The 23812-nt window shown below is 36.4% G+C and overlaps 1 protein-coding gene across 1 annotated transcript in view; it reads left to right on the forward strand.

Annotated features, from left to right (window-relative positions):
• Positions 1-7365: 7365 nt before the first annotated feature.
• Positions 7366-23812, forward strand: part of LOC107291112 (neuron navigator 2) — a 75892-nt gene continuing 59445 nt past the window's right edge. Inside the window, exons 1-2 of the mRNA XM_015820074.2 lie at positions 7366-7485; positions 15361-15478. Of these exons, the coding sequence (XP_015675560.2) occupies positions 7414-7485; positions 15361-15478 (190 nt within the window). The 5' untranslated portion in view covers positions 7366-7413. The remainder of the gene's footprint in view (positions 7486-15360; positions 15479-23812) is intronic.

Below are 23812 nucleotides of genomic sequence, written 5' to 3' on the forward strand. Positions count from 1 at the left end.
TTTTTGATATCCTTAATACTGACTGCTGGCTGCAGATACCATCTGTGAGCCCTATTAAGATCTAAATTTGAGTCACTTTAAAGAAGAAAGACTAATGTGAAGACTTTTCTGCTTGTGTTTAATAGCAAGGGAAAGGCTATGAAAAGGCTTTAGAAGGTTAGGCTTCACTGACATTAGCTCTCTATTTTCATCTTAAATTTTGTTAATGAGACTGCTTTTATTATTGGTGCATGACCAAGGGAGTGAAATTGATGGGAAAATGTGTTCACTGAGGATAGTGGGAAAGATGCTACACTGGTTACCGCTGTGCAGTTGGTGGCTGTCAGACCATTGTCTGGCCTATTTAGAAACAACTGATGCTAATTGTACATAATCCTTTCCTAAGGAATCAGTTGGTCCAGCTGCCAATAAGCATTGTTTACGATATTTGTCACTCATAGCTGAATGCACAGCAAAAGCTTTCTGCTAATCCAATTCTCTGGTCATTCTTAGGAGACTGCAGATCTCTAATAGAGAATTGGGTTTTCCCAACTACCGTAATAGCAATGCTCAAAGGGTAACAGAAGGGGACATGTGGGGGTTCACTAAAAGTTGAGCTTTATCCTGGTAACATCTGGACACATCTATATAGATTTGGAGGGCCATAATATGGAAGCGGCCGTTAGCTTCCTTTGAGATATTTTTTTTCAAGTGTGAGGTTTAGCCAATAGGTTTGGATATCCTGAAGGTTCCATCCAACTACTGTAACATGCAGGTCTGATCCTGCTTAGGTTTTGAGCTCAACCAAAGTAGGATGGGAAATCACCAGGAAATCTGCAGAACATAGGCCAGAGTAGGAAGTGAAAAAAATCCTGGAAGAAGGCAGTATGAAAGCACTTGCTTAACATGCCAAGAAAACTGCATGAACATATCCTTATAAGGCATGAAGAGTGAACTTGGACTAAAAGGTGACCTTACTTTTTTAACTCTGAAAATGTTGGTTGCTTTTTGTTCAATCTTGAATGGTAAAAAGAGCAAAAAGAGAATTTTTTATAGTCACAGACCACAGTTACAGATAAGACACATTAAAAATAAAGTAAAAACAAAATGGGATAAGCATTTATTCATTTATTAAATTTACATACAGCCCATCTCACTCTTGAAGTTATTCTGGCACATTACAATTGCTAAGGAGCTCACCGGTGTCTAATTTTATAGGCAGTATAACAAAATTTGGCAATGTTCAAAGAAATTAAATGATATCAATTTGATAACAAATATACATTTTAAAAGAAACAGAATTTCTCTGATGTTTTACCAGATAAGAAGTTATAAGGCTGGTTCTAAGACCCTTATAGAGAGTACCAAAAAGACATTAATGTTGTTTCTGGGGCCTGCTATAAAGTTTGATAATTTACGTGCCTTGCAGTTGGGCCTCTTGTTACATCTACACATTTTTCAAATATTTACTTAGTTAGATGATATTTGACACTTTTAAGGCAGAAATCAATGTCTCTATCTTGTCCACCCTTTTAGGAATGCTAAGTATTTGTTGCTGTACTGAACCCTTGGTTTATATGACTCTAGGAACAGTTTTAACAGAAACTATTGTTGAAAGAAAATATATCACTATATTTAAAGAGGGGGATCTTTAGCATAGTCAGATTGGAATAGCTTTACCCTATGTAAGGATTTCATAGTAGCTGAAAATGTTACTTTCATAACCTTAGTATTAGCTCTGAAATACCTACATTCATGTGAAAAGGGGCTTTTCATTACTTTTGAAATGCAGATTGGGATAAACATTGTTTTGTTGCCCTTCTGATTTTGGGCTTGTAGAAATTACCTTGTTTCTCCCTTCTCCCCCCCCTCCTCATCTGATAACAATCTAAAAGTTGAAAAAAACACTTGGCTCCCAAAAGAATGTCAGCTTTGATCACTGGTGTATGTCATTTCAGAACAGCTGGCCATGCTACCAGTGTGCAAAATCATTGTAACTGCTTAGGTAAATATTGAGATGTACTATTATTGCTTGAATTCAGTTTGTACCAGTTCATTATTATTATTATTTTACTTTTTTCATAGGGAAAAAACCCCATTTTGTATATTTCTATAATCCTTCTCAGCTTAATTGTCTGACATAATCAAACATTTACTTCAAAAAGCAAGAAGTTTCTAAATTTGGCTGGGTTGCATTCTCCTCTATATTGACTGAGTTGATAGATTTGTTAATAATTTAATTATAAATTTAGCCCACCATCCTCTTTTAAAATCTTCTAATCTGTTTTGGTCTTTTACCCTATGCAGTTAGAATTATACCAGGATTTTCATTGACCAAGAATAAGTATCGTCTTAAGATGTGTGTATCTTCTTTCTGTTTCTTTTTGTGTGTAATACATAAACTTCAGACTGTGGTATAGAGATAATTTGTAGTTTTTGTCTCCTTTGGGAAGGCCAGTTATTTCAGACTTAAAGCTGCTATCTATCAGACTGAACTTTCTGAAACTTCTCCATCTGTCCAGCTAGGAAATTCTTAGCCTTCCTAATAAGGTCCTCTCAATCCAGCCAGTTTTAAGACAAAAACAAATTATAACATGTTTTGGATTTTCTTGCCTAAAATCCAGACATATGTAACGTCAGAGGCAGATATGTGGAAGGTTTTAATGAGAAATTCCCTTATGAAAATAAATCTCTAGCTATAAAGGGGGGGTTTAATTGGGAAAGGTGGAATACAAAAGAAGAGAATGAAAACTATCATAGCAAGGAATATAAATCCTTTCATTCCCCACCATCCAGTCAGAGCTGAAGAAGCTTCTTGGATAAGAAGCGAAACGTCTTCAAAGAAAAACAACGTCCAGTTCCCTCATGAAAAAGCATCTTTGGGATAACTATGACCTGGATGACTGAAAATCTCCATAGACATATCATAGCAAATTCCAAGTCAATTCAATCAACCTTGCTAAACTAGCTACTTTTTGGCTTCAACGTACAAAATTCCTGCAAAGAGGATTGTTGGAGAGAGAGAGATAATCTGGAACCTGTGTTTTGAAAACATGTAGGCTTTCCTTTCCTTTGTTCCATAAGAGTATTTAAGTGCAGGAACTTCCCTGGAAAGCTCTAATTCCTCAAAGCATGTCCAGAAATACAGGCAACTACTGTATGTTGATCTATTTTGCATATTGACACACATCTAACATATGTGTATCTGTTCTGAAAGCTCCCAGATACCATTTTTATTCTGACAACTGAAACCTAGATTTTTTGAGAAAAAATCCAGTCTGTTCCTGATAGTTATGCAAGGAAGAACACAATGAAAACATATTATGTTATAATAAAAGAGAAAAACTTGTATGATCTAGAATAAATTTATCTTTTTCTAACAGAAAATAGGGCAAAGCAAGTACAGTATGTGGGTTTGTTTTTTTAAAAAATTGATAGCACTTCAAACAGAATGGTGCACAACTAGTTGTGTTCTTCTGCAGGACCCCCTCAGAAATAGTCATCCAACACTTTAGTTTTTTTACACCTTTCTTTTTCAGTTTATTTCCTAAAATAAACAATTTCTTCTCACGTTTCTCACATTATTCTGTTGCAAGCTATTGTCACTACTGTTCTTTGAAAGGAAATAAACAAGTAAAATAATTGACTTATTCATGAATGGATATAGTTTGAGAAGCTTTTCCCAGCCTCGGCTCACAATATGATTTGGGGAACATTTGCCAAACGTGGAAAACTTACTAACTTTGTTCACGGCTTTAATTCTTTTCTAGCCACTCACTGTTGTGTTGAAAACACATCAGTTTGTAATTGAGAAGTCTGTTAGATATTTATTGCATTTAGATATCTCTGTACAGAAGCTAGGACAGCTCAGCTGAGAACAGGGTCACAATCGACAACTAATTTAGAAAGTTATCAATTGGTAGATGATTTGTTTTAATTTAATTGACATCTCTGAAACAGATGGCCAAAGACAAACTGATTTGATTACTTCTTTTATATCTTTTGGAATTCATTTAGCACTTTGTTGCTTTAAAACTGTTTGACACACCTAATACAAGCTAAATCTGAAAAGATTTATGACTGCAACATTGTTCTTTGATGTAAGCTTAAGAAACACACAACATGTATCAAATTATGTATCTAATGGATACAAAGCGTAAAAAATGTAACTGCATCAGTAGAACTGATGCCACTTATATCTGGTAGAGGGTTTTGTTTCAATCATTAAATGTATGTCATTATGTAACATTTAGTCATCCCTTGCTTTTCATTAACCTAGTTTTGTAAGTATAACCAAACACTTATGGCCTGTACCATATATAAGCACACACAGAAGGATTCAACTTTGCTGTTATCATCACAGTGATTACATGCAATACAATTTTGAGGAATTGCATTCTTACTTTCACGTTTCAGGTAGTACCACCTGACCAATTGCAGGTTGGTTAGGACATTAAGTAGGCTTGGTCCTCTTTGTTGTTTAGGTGGGAGATTTCCAGGGAATTCCAGGACTATAACTTAAAAAAAATTATTGTAAAAATAAAAACATCCCAGAGGAAAGCAGTGGCAAACTACTGTGGCCAAGATAGTTCTCAAAGTTGATCTGAACTGAAAGCATACTTGATGTTTCACAGATGACAATGAACATTGTAATATCGAAGATGATAGACTTCCTCTTATGAACTTTTGGATGGCATGTATGAGATTTTTGAAGCCTGATTTGGAACTGAACAGCTCACTTTAATCCAGCGGTTCTCAACGTATGGGTCGCGACCCCATTTGGGGTCGATTGACCATTTCACGGGGGTTGCCAAGCAAGGCTGTCTGCCATTTTTTTCCCTTTTCCGATGGGTGCCTTACCTCCCTTGGGCTGTGCCAGCTGGTGGTCGGCCTTCTCCGTTTCTGCCGCTTGCCAGCTACGCCTTGGCTGGCGCAGGGGGTGGAACCACGCATGCGCGGCACTCCCGGGCAGGGAAAGTCCTCGACTTATGACCGGTTGGGTAGTCCTCGACTTATGACCGGTTTAGTCCTCGACTTATGATCGGTTTAGTCCTCAACTTACGACCGGTTGGGGGTCGCGGCATTAAAAAGGTTGAGAACCACTGCTTTAATCAAATGGGTTTCTTGGGTTACATTTTAGAAAGGCTTCAAACTCTTTCCCAACACCTTATTACCTTCCAGACTTAAAGCAAGGTGTTGGCCTTCACTTCCAAAAATCTTAAATGATTAATAGAAATGCTTCAGTGCGAACATCTATATTTTGATAAATTTTGAAGAATTTCTTTAACATCCCCATTTATCATGAAAAATGGGTTATATCAGAGGCCCCCAACCTTTTGGGCACCAGGGACCAGTTCTGTGGAGAAAGATTTTTCCATGGACAGAGGGGATGTGGTTTCGTGTGCTGCCTGCATCCAGTGGATGGGGCTTCACTTGTTTGCACGGCCCGGTGCCGGTCCATGGTCCAGGGATTGGAGACTCCTGGGTTATATGAGCCCTGGTGGTGCAATGGTTAGAATGCAGTACTGCAGGCTACTTCTGCTGACTCCTGGCTGCCAGCAGTGTGGCAGTTCGAATCTCACCGGCTCAAGGTTGACTCATACTTCCATCCTTCTGAGGAGCCAGATTGTTGGGGGCAATATGCTAACTCTGTAAACTACTTAGAGAGAGCTGTAAAGCACTGTGAAGCGGTATATAAGTCTAAGTGCTATTGCTATATCCATAACTTGTCATGTTGGGATTGAAAGACTTCTCTGCTAAAACTTGCATTTGATGGGTCTCATAATCCAACATCTTTGGAAGATATCAGACTAGAAAGAGTGACATTTTTAAAATATAGATGGATATTTTCATTCTCCTAGTTAGTAACCTTTCATTATTTTACTCTAAGAATAGATTATGCATGAGAGTTGTATCTGACCTGTCTCTTGTGTCCTTGAATGGCTAGTAACGAGGCCCCATAAGATCACAACCATTTAACATTATCATGTGATTCTTTGAAACTCATTGAATTTGTTACTCAATGCATTTTGACATGAAAATTTTGTCCCAGTACTCATTGTTTATTTGGTATTCAATGCACAAGCTAGAATTTGTCAATGTTGGCTGCCTTGTGACTCGCTATATTATTCCTTAGGGGAAAAATTTGTTTGGTACTCATCATTTTTGGTCACACTTCCCAGAACCAATTAATGATGAGTATCAAGGTACCACTATATTGCCTCAGAGAATGCCTAGTGCTGAGGCAGATGCCAAGTAACATCAATTTCTGGAGAACAAAAGTCTTGGGCAGTTGGGGTCTTGCGTTCTCTGAAATTGATGCTTTCCGGCAGATATTTCATAATTAGTCAAGGTAACATCAGTACATGAGAGAATGGATTCCTTTCATAGTTCATGTGTAGTGCAATCTTAGCTTTTGTGTGGTTTCTTACTTGATGGTTCTTGATTAGGATATTGTTTCTTCCTGGGTAGTTTATCTGGTGTTATTTTCTGATTATTCTCTCCAACACCAAAGTTCAAAATACACTGTGCATTTTATAGAAGACACAATATATGCTGGCTATCACCAACTGAAGTGGCCACTTAGTGTTAATCACCATCACTCTCCTGCCACTGGGGAACACTCAGTGGGTAAACAAGAAAGTTGTGCTGTTCTGCTGATAGTTTCAAGTGTGGGATGAGTACTGCAGAGTAAAGCAAGGTGCTATGCGTTTAGGAAATAAGGACAAAACAGATTTAAAGATGGAAATGTAAAAAATCTATTACTGAAGAAATCTAGCTTACTATACTGAAACAAAATAAACTTGGTAGTCCCCATTGTGGACTTTTGATTAAGAAGTTAGACTAGAATTGAAGAGGTCACATTAAACTATTCTAATTGATCACAGAGCTTAGACAACCTTGGTCATTATCCCTCATCCCAATCAATCTGGTAGGATGATACCTGTCAAGCAAAAATGAAAGGAGACTCCCATATGCAAAGCCTTGAGCTCTGAGATGAAAGTTAAAATAGAAATTGAATTAATAAACATATCCTTTACATAACATTTGGTGTTTCTGTCATTTTATACTTTTGTTGTAATTGAAGGTATGAAATAATTACTTTCCTAGGTATACTTTTCTCCCCTCAAAACAGTTGATGTTTTGTGAACTTTAACAAGGGCTCAGGGTTATACTTGAAGCAGACTGGAAAGAAAAGGAAGTAACCAGATGTATTGGGGGTCATATGGGGCTTGCATTTGGTGGGTGTGCAAAAGTAGCAAGGCATTCCTTATCTTGTGTAAGAAGATCTAACCAGAGTGAATGGTGACCTCCACTAAAATTAACTACCAAGGTTCACGTGCTGGAGCATACTTTGCCCTCTGCTGTGTTTCATCTGACAGAGAAGAGTCAAGCTGTATCGCCAAAGTCTTCTCTATCTTCATTTTAGAGATTATGCCAATAAATATGAATTTCCGGATTCCAGCTTATGAAAGAAGTAAAAGTTCCTATGATCAGTATAAAAGAGTAAGCCAATTATGTTTTCTTATTGATTAGTGCAGTGCTATTATCTACACAGTTGATTGGTCTTAGAGTTTGCAACTCAGCTGTATGGCTTTTGGTATTTGATTTTACAGATGCTTCCTTTGTTTACAGTGTGATAGTTAAGGCTAGAACAGCATTTAAAATGTATATAAATACATAATATATAAGGCTGTTAAAGATCAAGGTTATTATTCAAGTTAGTATTTTTCTGTTATTGATCTAATATGTTTGCTTCAGCTATTTCTATATTTCAATAACAATCTTTATAAATGTTTTGCGTGTTTGGTAACTATACACTTAGATGTACATATCTATTTTTTTTACTTAAATATTACCAATACTTTTGAATTATACTTATTATACAATGAATGCAAGCTGTAAAATAGAAAATATTGCAAGATTTAGAAACATAGAAAAGTCAAAATTTGTGTTAAAAATGTCAATATGGAAGAATTTTGAGGGGAAGGGAAATATGCTTTCTGGGGTGATATGATTACATTAAAAGGTTCCTGTTTTATTGGAGATAGGTTATGATGTGCTAGAGTAATTACTAGTTTTGTAAGAGACCATCAATATGAATGGTTGAAATGAATGCATCAAATGTTAGTATAAACTATATACCCAGAAATCTCTTTTAACCCATAGAAATATGTGGCTACAATTTAGCTAATAAAACATTACCTTGATTTTTTTTTTATTTGTCCACAGTTGCTAACTTTTAAATGTCTAAAAGATGCTAACTTTTATCTTTGAATCATTACAGCACTTGTACAAGGTATTTTACTTAATTTGAAATGCATTAATTAAAATTAATTAAGAAAAAACAAACAAAAATAGTAACTATGGTGGGAAAAATACCTTTAATTCTTATTTTGCACTTGGTTGGGTTGTGACAAGCAGCAACTGTGCATGTTCTTGTGAGGTTCACCTCAGCTTGCTGATGCTAAGTTTAAATATGTGTGAATATCAAAAATCCCTGGTGGTTTTGGATAACAAGATCACACGCATGGCATTTTAGCTTATGGATTGTCTATAAGTATGCGGAGGGGGATTTTTCTTCTGACTGGTTTCAAAAGCTAGTAAGAAGTAACATACTCTTTGGCCAGTTCTAATTATGATGTTTGAAACCAAAAATATACCACTCAGCTGTTGCTGTAGTGTCTCCCTAAGCAATATCATCAGAGACAGATTCATTTTTAAAATTGTAGGTTCAGAGGAATAGCAGAAAGATATATGTTTTGTAAATTAACAGACAATGAAACAAGTGTAGTGAGGAAACTTGGCATGTTAGAGATAGCTGTTGTGTGTGAACACAAAGTTTTCTAAGAGTTTTTAAAATAACTTTTCTGCTGCCTTTGTTGTTTTTAAGGGTCAAAGTATACCTGACTTTATGTAGATGTTGTCATGAGCACAATATAGTCTATTAATGCTTTAACATTTTGTCCACATACCTTCCTATTGCCAATGCCAGATGGCTTATCTTACTACTTGCTGAGGACATGTCTTCATATCAGAGCCCACATCTCAGGACCAACCTTTCACTGAGGCAAGATGAAGCCATATCAAAGTGATATGTAGGAAACTAGGATTTCCCTCAGAAAATGGAATAAGCTATTATCGGTGTGAATATTCTCTATAGCATGGANCAGTTGTGGGCATATCAATGTTTTGGAAGACCTTCCATAAGGTTGACATTGTGGCTTCCTGATATTACTGCCAAAACCAATACAGAGAGTGGATGGCTAGTTATTGTCACACTGGCAGGTCCTCAAAAAGTGAAGATCAGAAAACAGAAAAGATATGCCTGCTTCTCTCCTCGTGGCATGGTTGCATTTTTTTTTCCAGGGGTCTTCTCTATTATAATCTGGCAGTTGTTAAATTCCATAGATAAGAATAGCCTTTTCACCCCAAATGTGAACTCATAGGTTGAAGAACTGAGATTGTTACCTATGCACTATCCCTCTATATATGTTACTCTCAACACTAAATACTGCTGTTTAAGATGAATTATTCTATTTTAGTTGCTTGCTTTGTTTTGTGATCTTTACATTACTGTTAAGAATTTTAACAAAATAACAATATTGGCTTATAAGCATCCCTTGAAAATTTACTGGAAGCCAGCTGGAGAGCTGTTTAAGGATAAGATGTGCATAAAATGAGGTGCATGTTTAAATTTGCTTGTAGTCCATTGCATGAGTAGGATTTGAATGCATACAGCTATGTTTTGTACACTAGCAGTACTCCTTGCCGTATTGAATTATTTGGTTTGTCATTTTTCATAACAATTTAGATCTCAATAGTAACACACATATATATTATGTTGTTATGTTATATATATATCATCAGATTTATTTCCTATTTATCAAGTCATTCTAGCTGAAATTTTAGATCAAATAAATTTTATCTCAAATGAATGAGTTTGTTAGGTTACGAAGCCAAGGATAAATAAATATTCTTACTTGGTAACCCAATTTCAATGGGAACGTTTCCACACAAGATAGAATTCTTTTTGTCTGATGAATAAATTAATTAATCCCTCATAGTCTGGGTTCACAAACTATGGGCGTTGGATTGTCAAAGCTTTTGACAACACGACACTTTTGATAAGTAGAGTTGCATATTTTCCTCACTGTGTTGTTTTTAAGCTTCCTAATTTTAGAAAAGAGATACTTCCTTAGGTCTTATTTTTCCTTCTTGCAGGCTATGTTCTGTTTGTATTAATTTTATGAAAACATCTGTCAAACTCTAGGTTGCTCATCTTTAGTGTTTCAGCAATGAACTGAAAAATGCTGGGTTATATTTGCAAAAGCAGTGTTGATGTGTCACACCCTGAATTCACATCTAAAGTATGAAAAATGAATGTGAAAGTCTCTATATAAAATAATCTTCATGCAACTATGAGATGCAACTGTTATAATCTTGCAGCACTTTTCTAGCCCTTAAATATTATTTTTACCATTTAAAAATATGGATGTATTAATACAAAATCAGTCACAACCATGACATACAAGTAGGAGAGTCTTCTAAATCAGGAGTCCCCAAATCCCGGTCCGTGGACAAGCACTGGTCCACGACATGCCAGAAACCGGTCTGTCAGTTCCTTTGAAAAATTGATAACTGGATGGTCTCCCTGGATTCAAACAACATGTGTAGGAATGAAGGGAGACCCACTTGAGGATTTGAGGGTACTGGTATGAAAACTTGCTTGGCACAAAAAGAAAGCTAGAGTTAGATTCAAAAATGGGATTTTCCTTTTCCTCTTTCTCTTTATTGCTGATTGATGATGGAACAGCTTAAAATCTTATCTAATGCACTAAGGAGATTTTTAGAGATATTGATTGATCTAATATCCAGGACTTAGACTTATAAAGGAAATGAAAATTAGCTATTAGACTATAGTTTTGAAATGTAATATGGAAAATTAGCTATTAGACTATAGTTTTGAAATGTAATATGGAAATTAGCTATTAGACTATAGTTTTGAAATGTAATAAAGTTTTGAAATGTAATATTAGCTATTAGACTATAGTTTTGAAATGTAATATGTAATATGAAATGTAATATGGAAATGTAATATGGAAATGTAATATTGTGACAATAAAAGACAGTTTATTAGTAAATGATGAGCTCCTAGGACGAGAAATAGAATATACTTTTAAAAATGTAACTATCTGAATAATATGTCTATTTTAGACATGATAACTACTCTGTAATGAAATTAGGGAAATTTGGGTTACCTGAAGTTTAAACATTATGGTTATTAAAGGCCAAATTGGAATACGGTAATTGGAATTAGGTAAAATTTAAAAACAGGGCATGGATATGTGTAAGCAAAATTATATTGATAAATGTATTGAACAACTGAGCTATAATTAGAAATGTATTAACTTGAATTTGATACAATAATTAAGGGAAATAGAGAGGGAGCTTTTAATGATGTAATCTGAGATATGTATGAAATATTTTGTTATTGGACTATTGACTACCCTATCACCGCGCTGCTTCCTAAATACTTGGCTGTAAAATTGAAAAACTAATAAAACGTCTTATAAAAAGAAAAAAGAAAGAAACCGGTCTGCTCAAACAAGCAAAGCCCATCCACGGGATGCAGATAGTACATGAAACCATGCCCCCTCGGGTCTGCGGAAAAACCTCTCTCCACAAAACCGGTCCCTTGTGCCCAAAAGGTTGGGGACATCTGTTCTAAATGAAACAACCAGTTAATCAGCATGTAAGTGGGATGGCCAATAAGACCAAAGTGCAGAGAGATGGTTTCCCATACCAGGCCATTCCCCCCTCCTCTTATTTATCTTTCTAGGCACTGGTACTTCTCCCTACACTTAGTTCCTGGCACTTCTGGGTTGTCATTGCCTTTAGTTGGGCTTCTGCTGCTGTTCTTGTTTTACTCTTTTTAAACAAGTTGCCTGCCACATCCTGACAAAAATGTACACGGTTATCTTCTCTACTAGTTAGGATAACTTAGTTATCCAATTTTTTTTTTTAAAAAAATAACCACCAGTGCTTACAGAGTGGACCAAACCAGCTGGACTTCTGGATACAATTCTCTCACACGTAAATAACCAGAAGCATGTGCTTCAGTTCAAAGCACAGAAAACTTTATTTTTGTCACTTATACATAAGAATCTAATCAGCTAATGGTCAAAGCTAAATCAGTACTAGATAAGGTCAATGGAATTCACAGGAGGGAAATAGATTTTGGTCTCTTGTGACTGTGCAATGATTCCAAAGTAATGACACCTTTAACCCCGCCTCCAGCTCAGCCTGCTTTTCTACAGATTCTAGTTTTTAACACTGTCTGTGGGAGGTGTTGACCTTTACCTCCCTCCCATTGACAAATTATCACCCTTCTCTCAAAGTGCTTGCTAACCTAAATGAGGATGATTCCATCATCAGAGTCTGACTGTGATGGAGATAGCCCTTGAAGAAAGAAACTATGGGGAGGCAAGCTGTAAATGGGAACTGCTTTTGTCATAACTAGTACGGCACATGTTGTATTAGAAAATCCTCTGCTACTACTGCTGGAAAACTTCTGCCTGAGAACCCTAAGGGAGCATTGCCAGCTGAGAGATGATAGTTTCTATAGATACAAACCAACAATGTCATTCATTATACAGCAACTTCATATGCTGATGAGTAAATGATTGTATTTTTGCTCAGAAATAAATACACAGTTTCAAGAAGGAAAATATTCAGGAAAACCAACATAACAAATTTCCTCAGTTTGTTACAATCTTCGGCTGCTTTTTTAATCTTTTCAGTCCCTTGAAATATTTGATAGCTTTTGATTCATTAATTAGAGGAAGAGGGAATATTGGAAATCACAGTATGCTATCACTAGTTCCCATCTCAAACAACTGAGTTGGAACTTATACTGTTGAATCTCCTAAGTGTGAAAAGCAAAATGGAGGAAAGCTTAAGTTACAATGCCTGGCAGCAAGGAGCCTTCTGTTTGTGTACCATAATTGGTTTGATGTATAGTGTATACTAAGGAAGCTAACAATAAATATAAAGCGAGAAATTAAAAATGAGAAATGACCTGGCTAATTTAGTATTCATAATACTGAGCTAGAAAATAAAAATGCAGGATGTATATTTTTCTCCCAGCACAGATAATTTTATCAGATTCAAATAAACATATGGTAAAGTTCCTTTCAGCAAGTGGATTGTAGCAATGACATCTTTGATATTCAAAGATGTCAGGAAACAGCTTATTTTCCACACCTTATTTCTAGAACATAGCTGTTTATCATGTGTTATCACTAATCTTGCTTCTTTCATTCTTCTGCTTTGGCCAAGCAAAGTAATCGGCCACTTATGCATTTACTGTTCTGAGATTTTTAACTAGATGGTGAAAGTGCTCCTTACAATTTTTTTTCAACTATGATGATAAAAATTGATGTAAAAGTGATGTGTCACACAATGAGAACAGAGTAGAGCAGAGCAGAGCAGAGCAGAACAGAACAGAACAGAATAGAATATTTGCCATGTGTGATAGAAACGCAAGGAATTTGTCTCTGGTGCACAAACTCTCAGCATGCATGCAAAACAACAAAGTAATAATAATCATATGTCAAAGTAATATAAATCATAATAATGATACCAATAAGAGAAGGTAATGGACCAGATTAGAAGGATAAAAGTAATACAGACTTACTATATGGGTAAATATTCTTAGATATAAGACAGAACTGTGTAATTAAGTGTTCAGCAGAGTACAAGGAAAATATATAATGAGTAATGAGATATAATATAAAAATTAGAGAGGTAGGTCCTATGTACATTAACTTGAGTATTTCGAGAACAAGTGGGGTGTAAATCTAACAAATAATAAATATTAACTGAATATAGTGAAAACACAACTGAAAACACTGTTCATCTAACTCTTACAACACACTTTTCAAAATAGCAGTAGCAATAGTGCTTAGACTTATATACCAGTCCATAGCGCTTTTCAGCACTCTCTAGGAAAGGCATGTCAAACTGCCGGCCCGCGGGCCGGATGCATCACGCCAAAACCACGCCCACCACATTGCCCACAATGGGAAAAAAGTTCCGATATGTCGTGCAATGTCACGTGATGTCATGAGTTTGACATGCCTGCTCTAGGAGGTTTACAATGCCAGCATACTGCCCTCCAAAATCTGGGTCCTCATTATATCGATCTCAAAAGAATGGAAGGCTGAGTCAACCTCAAGCTTGTCAAGATCGAACTCCAGGCTGTGGGCAGAGTTAGACTGCAATACTGCATTCTAACCACTGCACCACGTATAGCTTGTATTGGCTGAGCTCACGCTAAAATGAATGGTGATGAAAGAAAATTCTCTGGATAAGGACATAAACAGCCGCCTCTTATGAATCTTTTTTATTTCGAAGCACTTTCCATTGCTTACAGTAGGGCTTACTTTCAAATTGCTTGTATGAAGATATCTGTCTTTTATAATCTCAGAAGTAGATGTAAAGTTTTGCATTCCAAAGGCCAATGTATATTTTAAGTGCATCAGTGCTTTCTGGGATGCAAGGTTAATGGTTTTAGCTTCAGTTAGTTGTTTCTAAGAACCTTGTTTTATGTTTAGTTAATCAAGTTGGAACATAATTATTTCAAATAGAAATCAGATACCCATGTACATTTTTTTGTGTATATGCAACCTTGTATATGTGTACATCTCCTCTGAAAATACTGGAAATAAAGGAGAAATTGTCAAGACTCATAGACCTTTTAAGCTGTTTGGGGGGGAAAACACACTTTGCATATTACAAACCTTATCCTGAATAGCCCTTTTATAACCGTTGACAGCCCGGTGCTATGTGGTAGTGCTAATGTAATTTACATATCTGGTTAACTGCAATTTAAAAGAATGTATCCATTTAAAATACCGTAATTATTTACTTTTACGAAACTTGGCGTAAACATGTGCACAGTCATACATTTCAGTATCGGTATGGCTTCTCGATAAGGACACAAAAGGAGAATGTCAACTCAGTAGAGAAATCCAGTCCAGCCTCTTATGCAGACTGTTTAGTTCCATGTCTGATAACTTATTAATTCAGACTGTAGCATGTTTAGAAGCTTTCTTTATTTTCTTCCTGCTCTGATGTCAAATTTCTCTATACAAGAAAGCCCCGGTATAATAAGCTGAATACTTGATCAGCACAATGCCTTGAATTTTAATGTTGCTAACTTTGCTTCAAACTGGTTTGGGAAAAGAAGGGAAACGCTTTGTCCCACTTGTTCCAGAGGCTGCCAAAGTTGAGGCTGGCTTTCATTAATTTTAAGGGAGAAATTAATGATTTAAACAGAAAAGGGCCTAACTTTGGCTCTCCTTTTCCTTTCTACAGATTTACACCGATTGGGCCAATCATTATCTAGCAAAATCTGGCCATAAACGCTTGATAAAAGATCTGCAGCAAGATGTGACCGATGGAGTTTTACTGGCTGAAATCATCCAGGTTGTAGGTGAGTAAATATGCCTTTTATTTTAGCATAGTTGCAATGTTTTTGTCCAGACTGTTTTCTGTCTGGACAGAAAACTAAAGTACATTTAGCTGCAACATTACACATACGAGTTTTAAAAATATATGCATATGGTTGTTCCTGTAAGTTTATTAAAAGGTCCTATAGACTATTATGGAAAAGAATTACAGGGTTCCCAAACCTTATCTAACTTTTTTTTTAATTGCCCAGGGTTGCTGTTAGTGCTGTCTGGTCTTATATATTTATTTTTGATTCTTTTATCTTTGATTGAAGCTGAAATCATTTATGTTTAAGTGAAGTCTTGACTTTAGAAATTAGGGATAAAGTGCAGGGATTGAGAATGCAGGTTTCACAACGTAGTGATTTTTTAAAAAAATGCTTAACTACTAAAGTAACTCTCTAAACATTTATTTGAGAAACAAATGTGAAGTTCAGTGGTGATCATAAAGCTTTAGCGATTTGGATTCAAGGCTACAGTCAGACAAACCACAGATGAATTTGAGGCTTCATAACTTTTCACGCTGAAAGTATGGCACTTAACTTTTGAGTTGTATGCTGGGACTTAAACTCTAAAAGTAGATCTGATCAGAATAAAGTAATGAAGCAGTGGAGCAATGCCAAAATTTCATTTCATTTTATTTGAATTAGATTTAAATTTAATTATGAAATTATGCAGTTAATATGATTAGTCTCACTGCTTCACACAGCAGTACTGATTCTCTTATGCTCTAAAGAGTTACCTTAGATAGTTACAGTTTTTCAAGTATCAGAAAATTTTCTCATTAGCTAGATGTGATGTCTTAAGACAAGTCTCTAAATCAGAATGACTTTGTCTTAGGCATCTATGGAAGCAATAAAGTATCTTTTTTGTCTATGAGAATACCTTATCTATTCCTTATTTAAAAAGTAGCAGTTTTATGTAGTTTTTCTTCATATACAAAAAGTCTAGAAATCTGTTATCTTTAACACAGTTATATATATCTAAGGCATATATGCATTTCAGACAAAAAATGATATGATTTAGATATGAACTAAACTTTCAGTGAAAGTGCCATATAACCCTGGAATTCTTAGTATTAAGATGCCTGATTTGGAGAAAGAATATCAATGGGACAACAATGGAAATTATCATTCAGGGAATCCTGCTCCATTTTTATTTTTTTTTAGAGTTTTAATGTGTGTCTTTTATGGCACACAAATGTCATAAAAAGAATTAGGAAAACCTCATGCATTGCCATGGCCTTTTGCAATTTGATTCTCTCTTCTTCAATGGTGCATGGCCCAAATTTGTAAAGTTCTGTTGACATGTTTTGGAAGTAACAGTTATTTGTGGATGACCCGCATAACCTTAGGATACATTCTGCATGAATCTGTCTTTGCATCTGGTCTGGAAACCTCAGCTGGAAAAAAAAACTCAGAAAAACTCAGAAGCCAGTTTGGACTCAAAGAAACTATATCATGCCATGCAGAAAATGTCATGTAGACCATGGTTTGTATCTGGGAGAAATGAAAAGCATTGGTTTTTAGGTTTCAAACTCTTGCTGCAGCAGGCCTGAGCAAGTTTTTTGTAGCCAAGGATGATAACATATTTAGGGTTGAAAGTACAGAATATACAGTACGTGTAGGCAGAGGAAGGCTGGAGTCTGAGGAGAATTGTGTTCTTTCTTTTACAATAATGATATGCATGGGAATGTATGTATGTTTGTAGTGACTTTGAATCAAATCTTGCCACCTGGTGACTGGACAAGTCCCTGCAGTTTTCTTGGCAAAGATTTCAGAAGTGGTTTCCCATTGCCTCCTTCCTAGGAATGATAGAAAGTGGCTGGCCAAAGTCACCTAACAGGCTTTCTGCCTAAGGGGGGATTATAACTCACAGTCTCCTGTCTTCTAGCCTGATGCCTTAATCCAGTGGTTCTCAACCCATGGGTCGGGACCCCATTTGGGGTCGATCGACCATTTCACGGGGGTCGCCAAGCAAGGCTGTCTGCCATTTTTTCCCCTTTTCCGGCGGGTGCCTTACCTCCCTTGAGCTGGGCCAGCTGGTGGTCGGCCTGCTCCGTCTCTGCCGCTTGCCAGCTATGCCTCGGCCGGCGCAGGGGGCGGAACCACGCATGCACAGCGCTCCCGGGCAGGGAAAGTCCTCGACTTACGACCGGTTGCGTAGTCCTCGACTTATGACCGGTTTAGTCCTCGACTTATGACCGGTTTAGTCCTCGACTTACGACCGGTTGGGGGTCGCGGCATTAAAAAGGTTGAGAACCACTGCCTTAATCTCTATACCAAACTGGCTGTACAGGAAGTCCTTGATTTACAACCATTCATTTAATGACTATTTGAACTTACTGGTGGTGCAGTGGATAGTATGCTGTACTGCAGGCTACTTCTGCTGACTGCCAGATGCCAGCAGTTTGGAAATTCAAGTCTCACTGGTTCAAGGTTGACTCAGCCTTCCATCCTTCCGAGGTCGGTAAAATGAGGACCCAGAATGTTGGAGGCAATATGTTGACTCTGTAAAAAAAAAACTGCTTAGAGAGGGCTTGTAAAGCATTGTGAAGCAGTATATAAGTCTAAGTGCTATTGCTATTGCTACAACGGCACTGAAAAAAGTGACTTATAACCGTTTTTCACACTTATGACCATTGTAGCATCCCCATGGTCATGCGATCAAAATTTGGATGCTTGGCAATTGTTTAATATTTATGACTGTTACAGTGTTCCAGGGTCATGTGATCACCTTTTGCGACCATTTGACAAGCAAAGTCAGTGGGGAAGCCAGATTCACGTAACAGCCCTGTTACTAACTTAACAACTGAGTGATTCACTTAACCATTGTGGCAAGAAAGGTCATAAATGGGGCAAAACTCACTTAACAACTGTCTCCCTTAGCAACAGAAATTTTGGGCTCAATTGTAGTCATAACTTGAGGATTACCTGTATTCATAGGGCTTATATTACATTCCTCCTTGGTTTCTGCTGAGAATGGTTAGAAGCTGTGCCATCAGTTTTCAGCAATCATGGCCAGAAGTGGGCCTGTTTATTCACTAATTTACGCAGAAGCTATTTACATTTAAGAGCCATGTTGGTGCAATGGTTAGAACGCAATCTGGCAGGCTAAATCACTGCTCCCTCCAGCAATTCCAATTCTCACTGGCTCAAGGTTGACTCAGCCTTCCATCCTTCTGAGGTCAGTAAAATGAAGATCCAGGTTGTTGGGGGCAATATGCTGATTCTGTAAACCGCTTAGAGAGGGTTCTAAAGCAGAAGTCCCCAACCTTTTGGGCACCGGGGACCAGTTCCATGGAGAGAGGTTTTTCTGTGGACCGGAGAGTGTGTGGTTTTGTATGCTGCCTGCATCTCACGGATGGGGCTTTGCTTGTTTGTTGCTGGCATACCGTGAACTGGTACTGGGCCATGGGCTGGGGGTTGGGGACTCCTGCTCTAAAGCATTCTGAAGTGGTATATAAGTCTAATGTTATTGCTATTGCTACAAGATAGTGTGGTACTATAGCAAACGATATAGAAGAACAACAGGTTTTATTGGATAAAACAGACTGATGCTAGTACTGATTTGAGATTTAAAAATTTAAAAATTTCTGGTGTCAAGAGTGAAAACTTATAAACTGATATGGAAAAAGACATGTTAGATCCAAAAAAGGATTTTAAAATGCCAGTATATGGGTGTTATGGAAAACAGTGTCAAAATAGATTTACAAATGAAACCAGTTGATGCTTTCATAATTAAAGGAGACATATAAAGATAATCAGAAGATTGACTTGGAAAACCTTATGTTATATTTAGAAAAGCAATGTATGGAACCAAGTCAACTCTTTGTGAGAAGAGACAAAGAGAAACTGTTTAATCGGCTCCGGGAAAGAGGCAAGGAGAAACTGATAAGAAATCAATTTCTGGGACACCCCTTGATGGAACTAAGATCAGGCTTTTTTAAAAAATGAAAAGAAAATGCATAAATTGAATCTATTTGATGATTAAAAGATATATGTTATGGTGTCTGGTAGTTGTTAATGGGATTTCTTTTAGACCAATATTGTATAGCAAGACTATACAATTTGTAAATGGGGAAATATTTTTTTCTGCTTTATCTCTAGATAGAATGGTAAGTTTTGGATTATAAAATTGAAATTTTTGATCAAGATTAAAATATGTGTTCCTATTTCTGGTAGCTCTTAATAGACTTTTGTTGATTGGGATTGAATTATGTGCTTTCTGCAATTTGACTATTAATAAAGGGTAAATTATGGAAAGAAGAGATTTTTTTAAAAAATTATAATACTAGAGAAGGTGTCAAGTTAACTAAATTATTTATACTTGCCTGGAGGAAAGAAGAAATATATTGTTATATTTTCTCTCTCGCTTCTGTTTCCTCTACTTTTTAATTTTTTTATTATTTTTTTCTTCATTTCTTAACTTTTTATAGTTTTTTTATTTGTATTTCTTATTTGTATTTAATATTTGTACATTTTAATAAAATTAAAATCAGAACTACAGGTTTCTATCACTAGACAAGTGATAGGGGGAAGTGTCTTAACTTATATAACAAGAGTGTCAATGGACCTCAAATTACAACTTATACAACAAAAAATAATATATAAAATTTACTAGACTCCATCACAGTTGTGATTTAATTCTCTTTTGTTGACCTGTTTTCTACTGTTGGTGATAGTTGCTCTGAACAGATAACTTTGCCTTCCCTTCCAACCCGATAACGCTTTTCAAATGAAATCCCTGTTTAAACACACCTGCTCCTATTTTAATCTCCAAAATTAGCACTGAAAGAATTGTAGTCATTTGCATCCCAAATGTTCTAGCCCTAGGCACATTGAATTTCATTTCCACTTCTGAACTGGTAACAAACACTTATGCTGACGGCAGCAGCAGCTTTTGTGAAACTGATAAAATGGGAATCAGAACATCACACCTCCTTAAGGAACCATCACACCTCCTTAAGGGACGTAAGAGGAGAGCTACTGGTTCTGGCATTCTTGTGGCTAGGGGCTAATCCAGTCATCTTCAGAACCTTTGCGCTACAAGTCGCATTATCTCTAGTGAAACTGGATAAAAGTTGATGAATGTTGTAATCCAAAATACCTGGAAGCTTGTGCGAGGGTTTTCGAAGCGGAAGTAATTCTGAATTTAGAATCCAATATAGAGCATTAAGGCGCTACAGATTCATGATTTCCACATTACTGTTGCTATTTTACCCTGAGAATTTCCTGTGAATACGGATTGTGATATCAAGTTAAATAAAAATCTGTTTCCCAGTGCATGTAACTGCCTAACTAGAGATGGAAGCCCTCCCCCATGGCATGACCATGAACTGGACTGAGCATCTGCAGTTTACTTTTTTTAAAAAATGCATTCATGCAGTTGCTAATTGTGCAAATGGGTGTTGCATCTAGTTTGGCCTCTACCAGATCAGTGCTCAATTCACTTGCATGCTAATGACAGTCATTAACATAACAACTAAGCTCATAGTGCAGGGAGCTCTCATTTATATATGATCTGTGTTTTCCTCTTTATATGCAGGGGGTACAGGACTGTTTAAATATAAACAAATACTTACTGTACAGTCTTCTTGAAAGGGCTTTAGAAACATTTAAGTGTTTGAAAGCATCCTGTTAAAATTTTAAAAATGCTTAGCAACTTTTAATGTTAAATTAAACAGCTCTCTGTATATTCAGATAAATCAGATTTATTTGGGTTTTCTCAGAAAATTACATACGTGGTGACACAGTTGTTAGAATGCAGTACTACAGGTTAATTCTGCTGACTGCCGACTGCCAGCAATTCGGCAGTTTGATTCTGACTGGTTCAAGGTTGACTCAGCCTTCCATCCTTCCGAGGTCGGTAAAATGAGGACCCAGATTGTTGGGGGCAATATATTGGCTCTTGTAAACCGCTTAGAGAGGGCTGTAAAGCACTATGAAGCGGTATATAAGTCTGAGTCAGACATGTCAAACTTGCGACATCACATGACATCACGCGACATATCGGAGCTTTTTCCCCATTGCTGGCAATGAGGTGGGCGCGGTTTTGGCGTGACGCATCCGGCCCATAGGCCGGCAGTTTGACATCCTTGGTCTAAGTGCTATTGCTATTGCTACGGTTATCTAAGGATTACTACTGGCAGAAAATTTGTGAACAGAACATTTCAGTATTCCTTCTGATTGTGATTTTTTATTTTTATTAAGACTTGTACTGCTGTTTGCTCACATTTCCCATTGTGTTTCTTCCTGAGACCACTTTAACTTTCTTTAATATATAGCAATGAAATCTTACTCAAATCTTTCTCATGGCATTTATGTTGTGTGCATATATCAATGAGAAGCTATGTCTTGAATGAAAATAGAATGTGAAATCCTTTTTTTTTTTTAAAAAAAAAAATTTAGATGCTGCCCAGGTCCAAAGCAACTCTAAGTAGCTTTTGTGTAAACAGATTTAAAAAACAATAAGAAAAAATATATATACTGTGCGCTTTGGCAAACTATGTGCCATAAACCCTACTCATAGGGCTTCTGCAGCCCCATAACCCATGATCTGTGAGAAAGCTAAGTTTTTAAAGACTTCTAGGTCATCATCAGATGCTAGATTCTGATTGGAAAAAAGGGAATGGATTATTAGACATCACAGAAAGATTGTGTATTAGAAATCTGTTTTAGGAAACATTGTTTGAATTTGTCTTCTTGATAATTCTGTCTATTTTAATCTTAATATTTGCATTATGCTAGCATGAATAGGACATAGTATTTTAAAATTTTAAAAGATCCGGGAAAATGCTTCTAAAATGATCTAGAATTACTTCGTTATGAAAATGATTATAATATTTGTAGTTGATTTGTTTATACTGACTAAGTATGGAACATAATACAAATATCTGAAATTTACATAGTATAGTAAAAATATTAGGAAGATCTGTTATATTATTTCCTCTTTTAAACCTGTGAGGCCAGTGGAATGGAGGAAGAAGGAATATAGAGTGAAATATTCATTCAACACATATTGAAATATGGATTTCACTACAATAGACTAACTGGAAAAGGACTAGGATATTTTTTAAGAAAAATGAAACCATTATGGCTATAAGCCAAGATGGCTAAATATTGTCTCTAGAATCATAGAAAGGATGGCTCAAAATATCACTTTGTTGAACAGTGAAAGTAGGAGACAGTGAGAAGATTCAACTCAATATTAGAAGTCTTCCCATTGAAATATAGTTGGCCACTTCAGGGAAACAGGATTTTCTGTTGTATTCATCAGGTTTATAAATGAAAACCACAATTACTCTCAAAAGAATTTAACAATGGCATGGCTGTATCAGATTGCAATTATAAATGTCTCAACCAAGTTGTGCAAATAATTGAACAGGCACTTTGGTGAATGGGTGTATGTAAGGGAAGATGGATTTATTGATTTGTACACTGCTAAGTGAATGTGCAAAAAAGGGGGGAAACAGTGGTGGGAGGTGAAAGAAACCCTATCTGTTGGTGTAATTATTATTATTATTGAATGGTGAATACCTAAAAGGCAGCTTTCAGCTGCTACCACATCTCAAATCATTGGCATGTGCTATTATCAAACTTTATTGAAACCAGCAGGGCAGTATTAATCATGGTTTATAGATAGCTCTGCCGTTTATCTTACTTTGCAGCACCCACACTGTTGGCCTCATTTTTTTTTCCTTTTTTCCTTTTTTTTACATCTATGACATATTGTTATTTACATGTTCAGATTCATGGCATGTCATCAGAGTTGACTGCCTTGTCTCGGTGTCTTTACTATTCATGCTGTGTTCTGCTTTTTTGGAACTCTTGCCTTTAATTCCTCCATACTCCACAGAAAGGTATAATATGAATTTCAATCATTTGCCTGAGTGCCATCTTTTTCTGAGTAGTTGCTTACACTTTTCTGGATGCTGCTATTACTGACATGTGCCTATTACAAAAGGACCTCTGTCATAGGAACCAATAAGATATTGCTAACCTCTGAACTTTGTTTGCTGAAAGGAATTTGGTTTGCTGGTCACTTTGAATTCTATATATAAGTTGGTAAACCAGCAGCTGCCCAGCAAAGATATTTAAGGAATACTTCACTGTAGTATGCAGGGGGGGGGGAACAGACATTCTCTTGCTCTACCCTATACAGTACATTTGACTCTTAGTTCTTTGTGTTTGCATGAAGGAAACACTAGTTGTCTTGCAATGTATCACCAAGAACATTAAGGCTGACTTCCAGTTTTGAAATTGCCCCTATAGAAGAAATAAATGCTATGGCACTCCACATTCTGCTTTCACATGGAG

Source organism: Protobothrops mucrosquamatus, unplaced genomic scaffold (genome assembly GCF_001527695.2).
Source record: "Protobothrops mucrosquamatus isolate PMUCROS unplaced genomic scaffold, P.Mucros_1.0 scaffold1052, whole genome shotgun sequence".
Lineage (NCBI taxonomy): Eukaryota > Metazoa > Chordata > Lepidosauria > Squamata > Viperidae > Protobothrops > Protobothrops mucrosquamatus.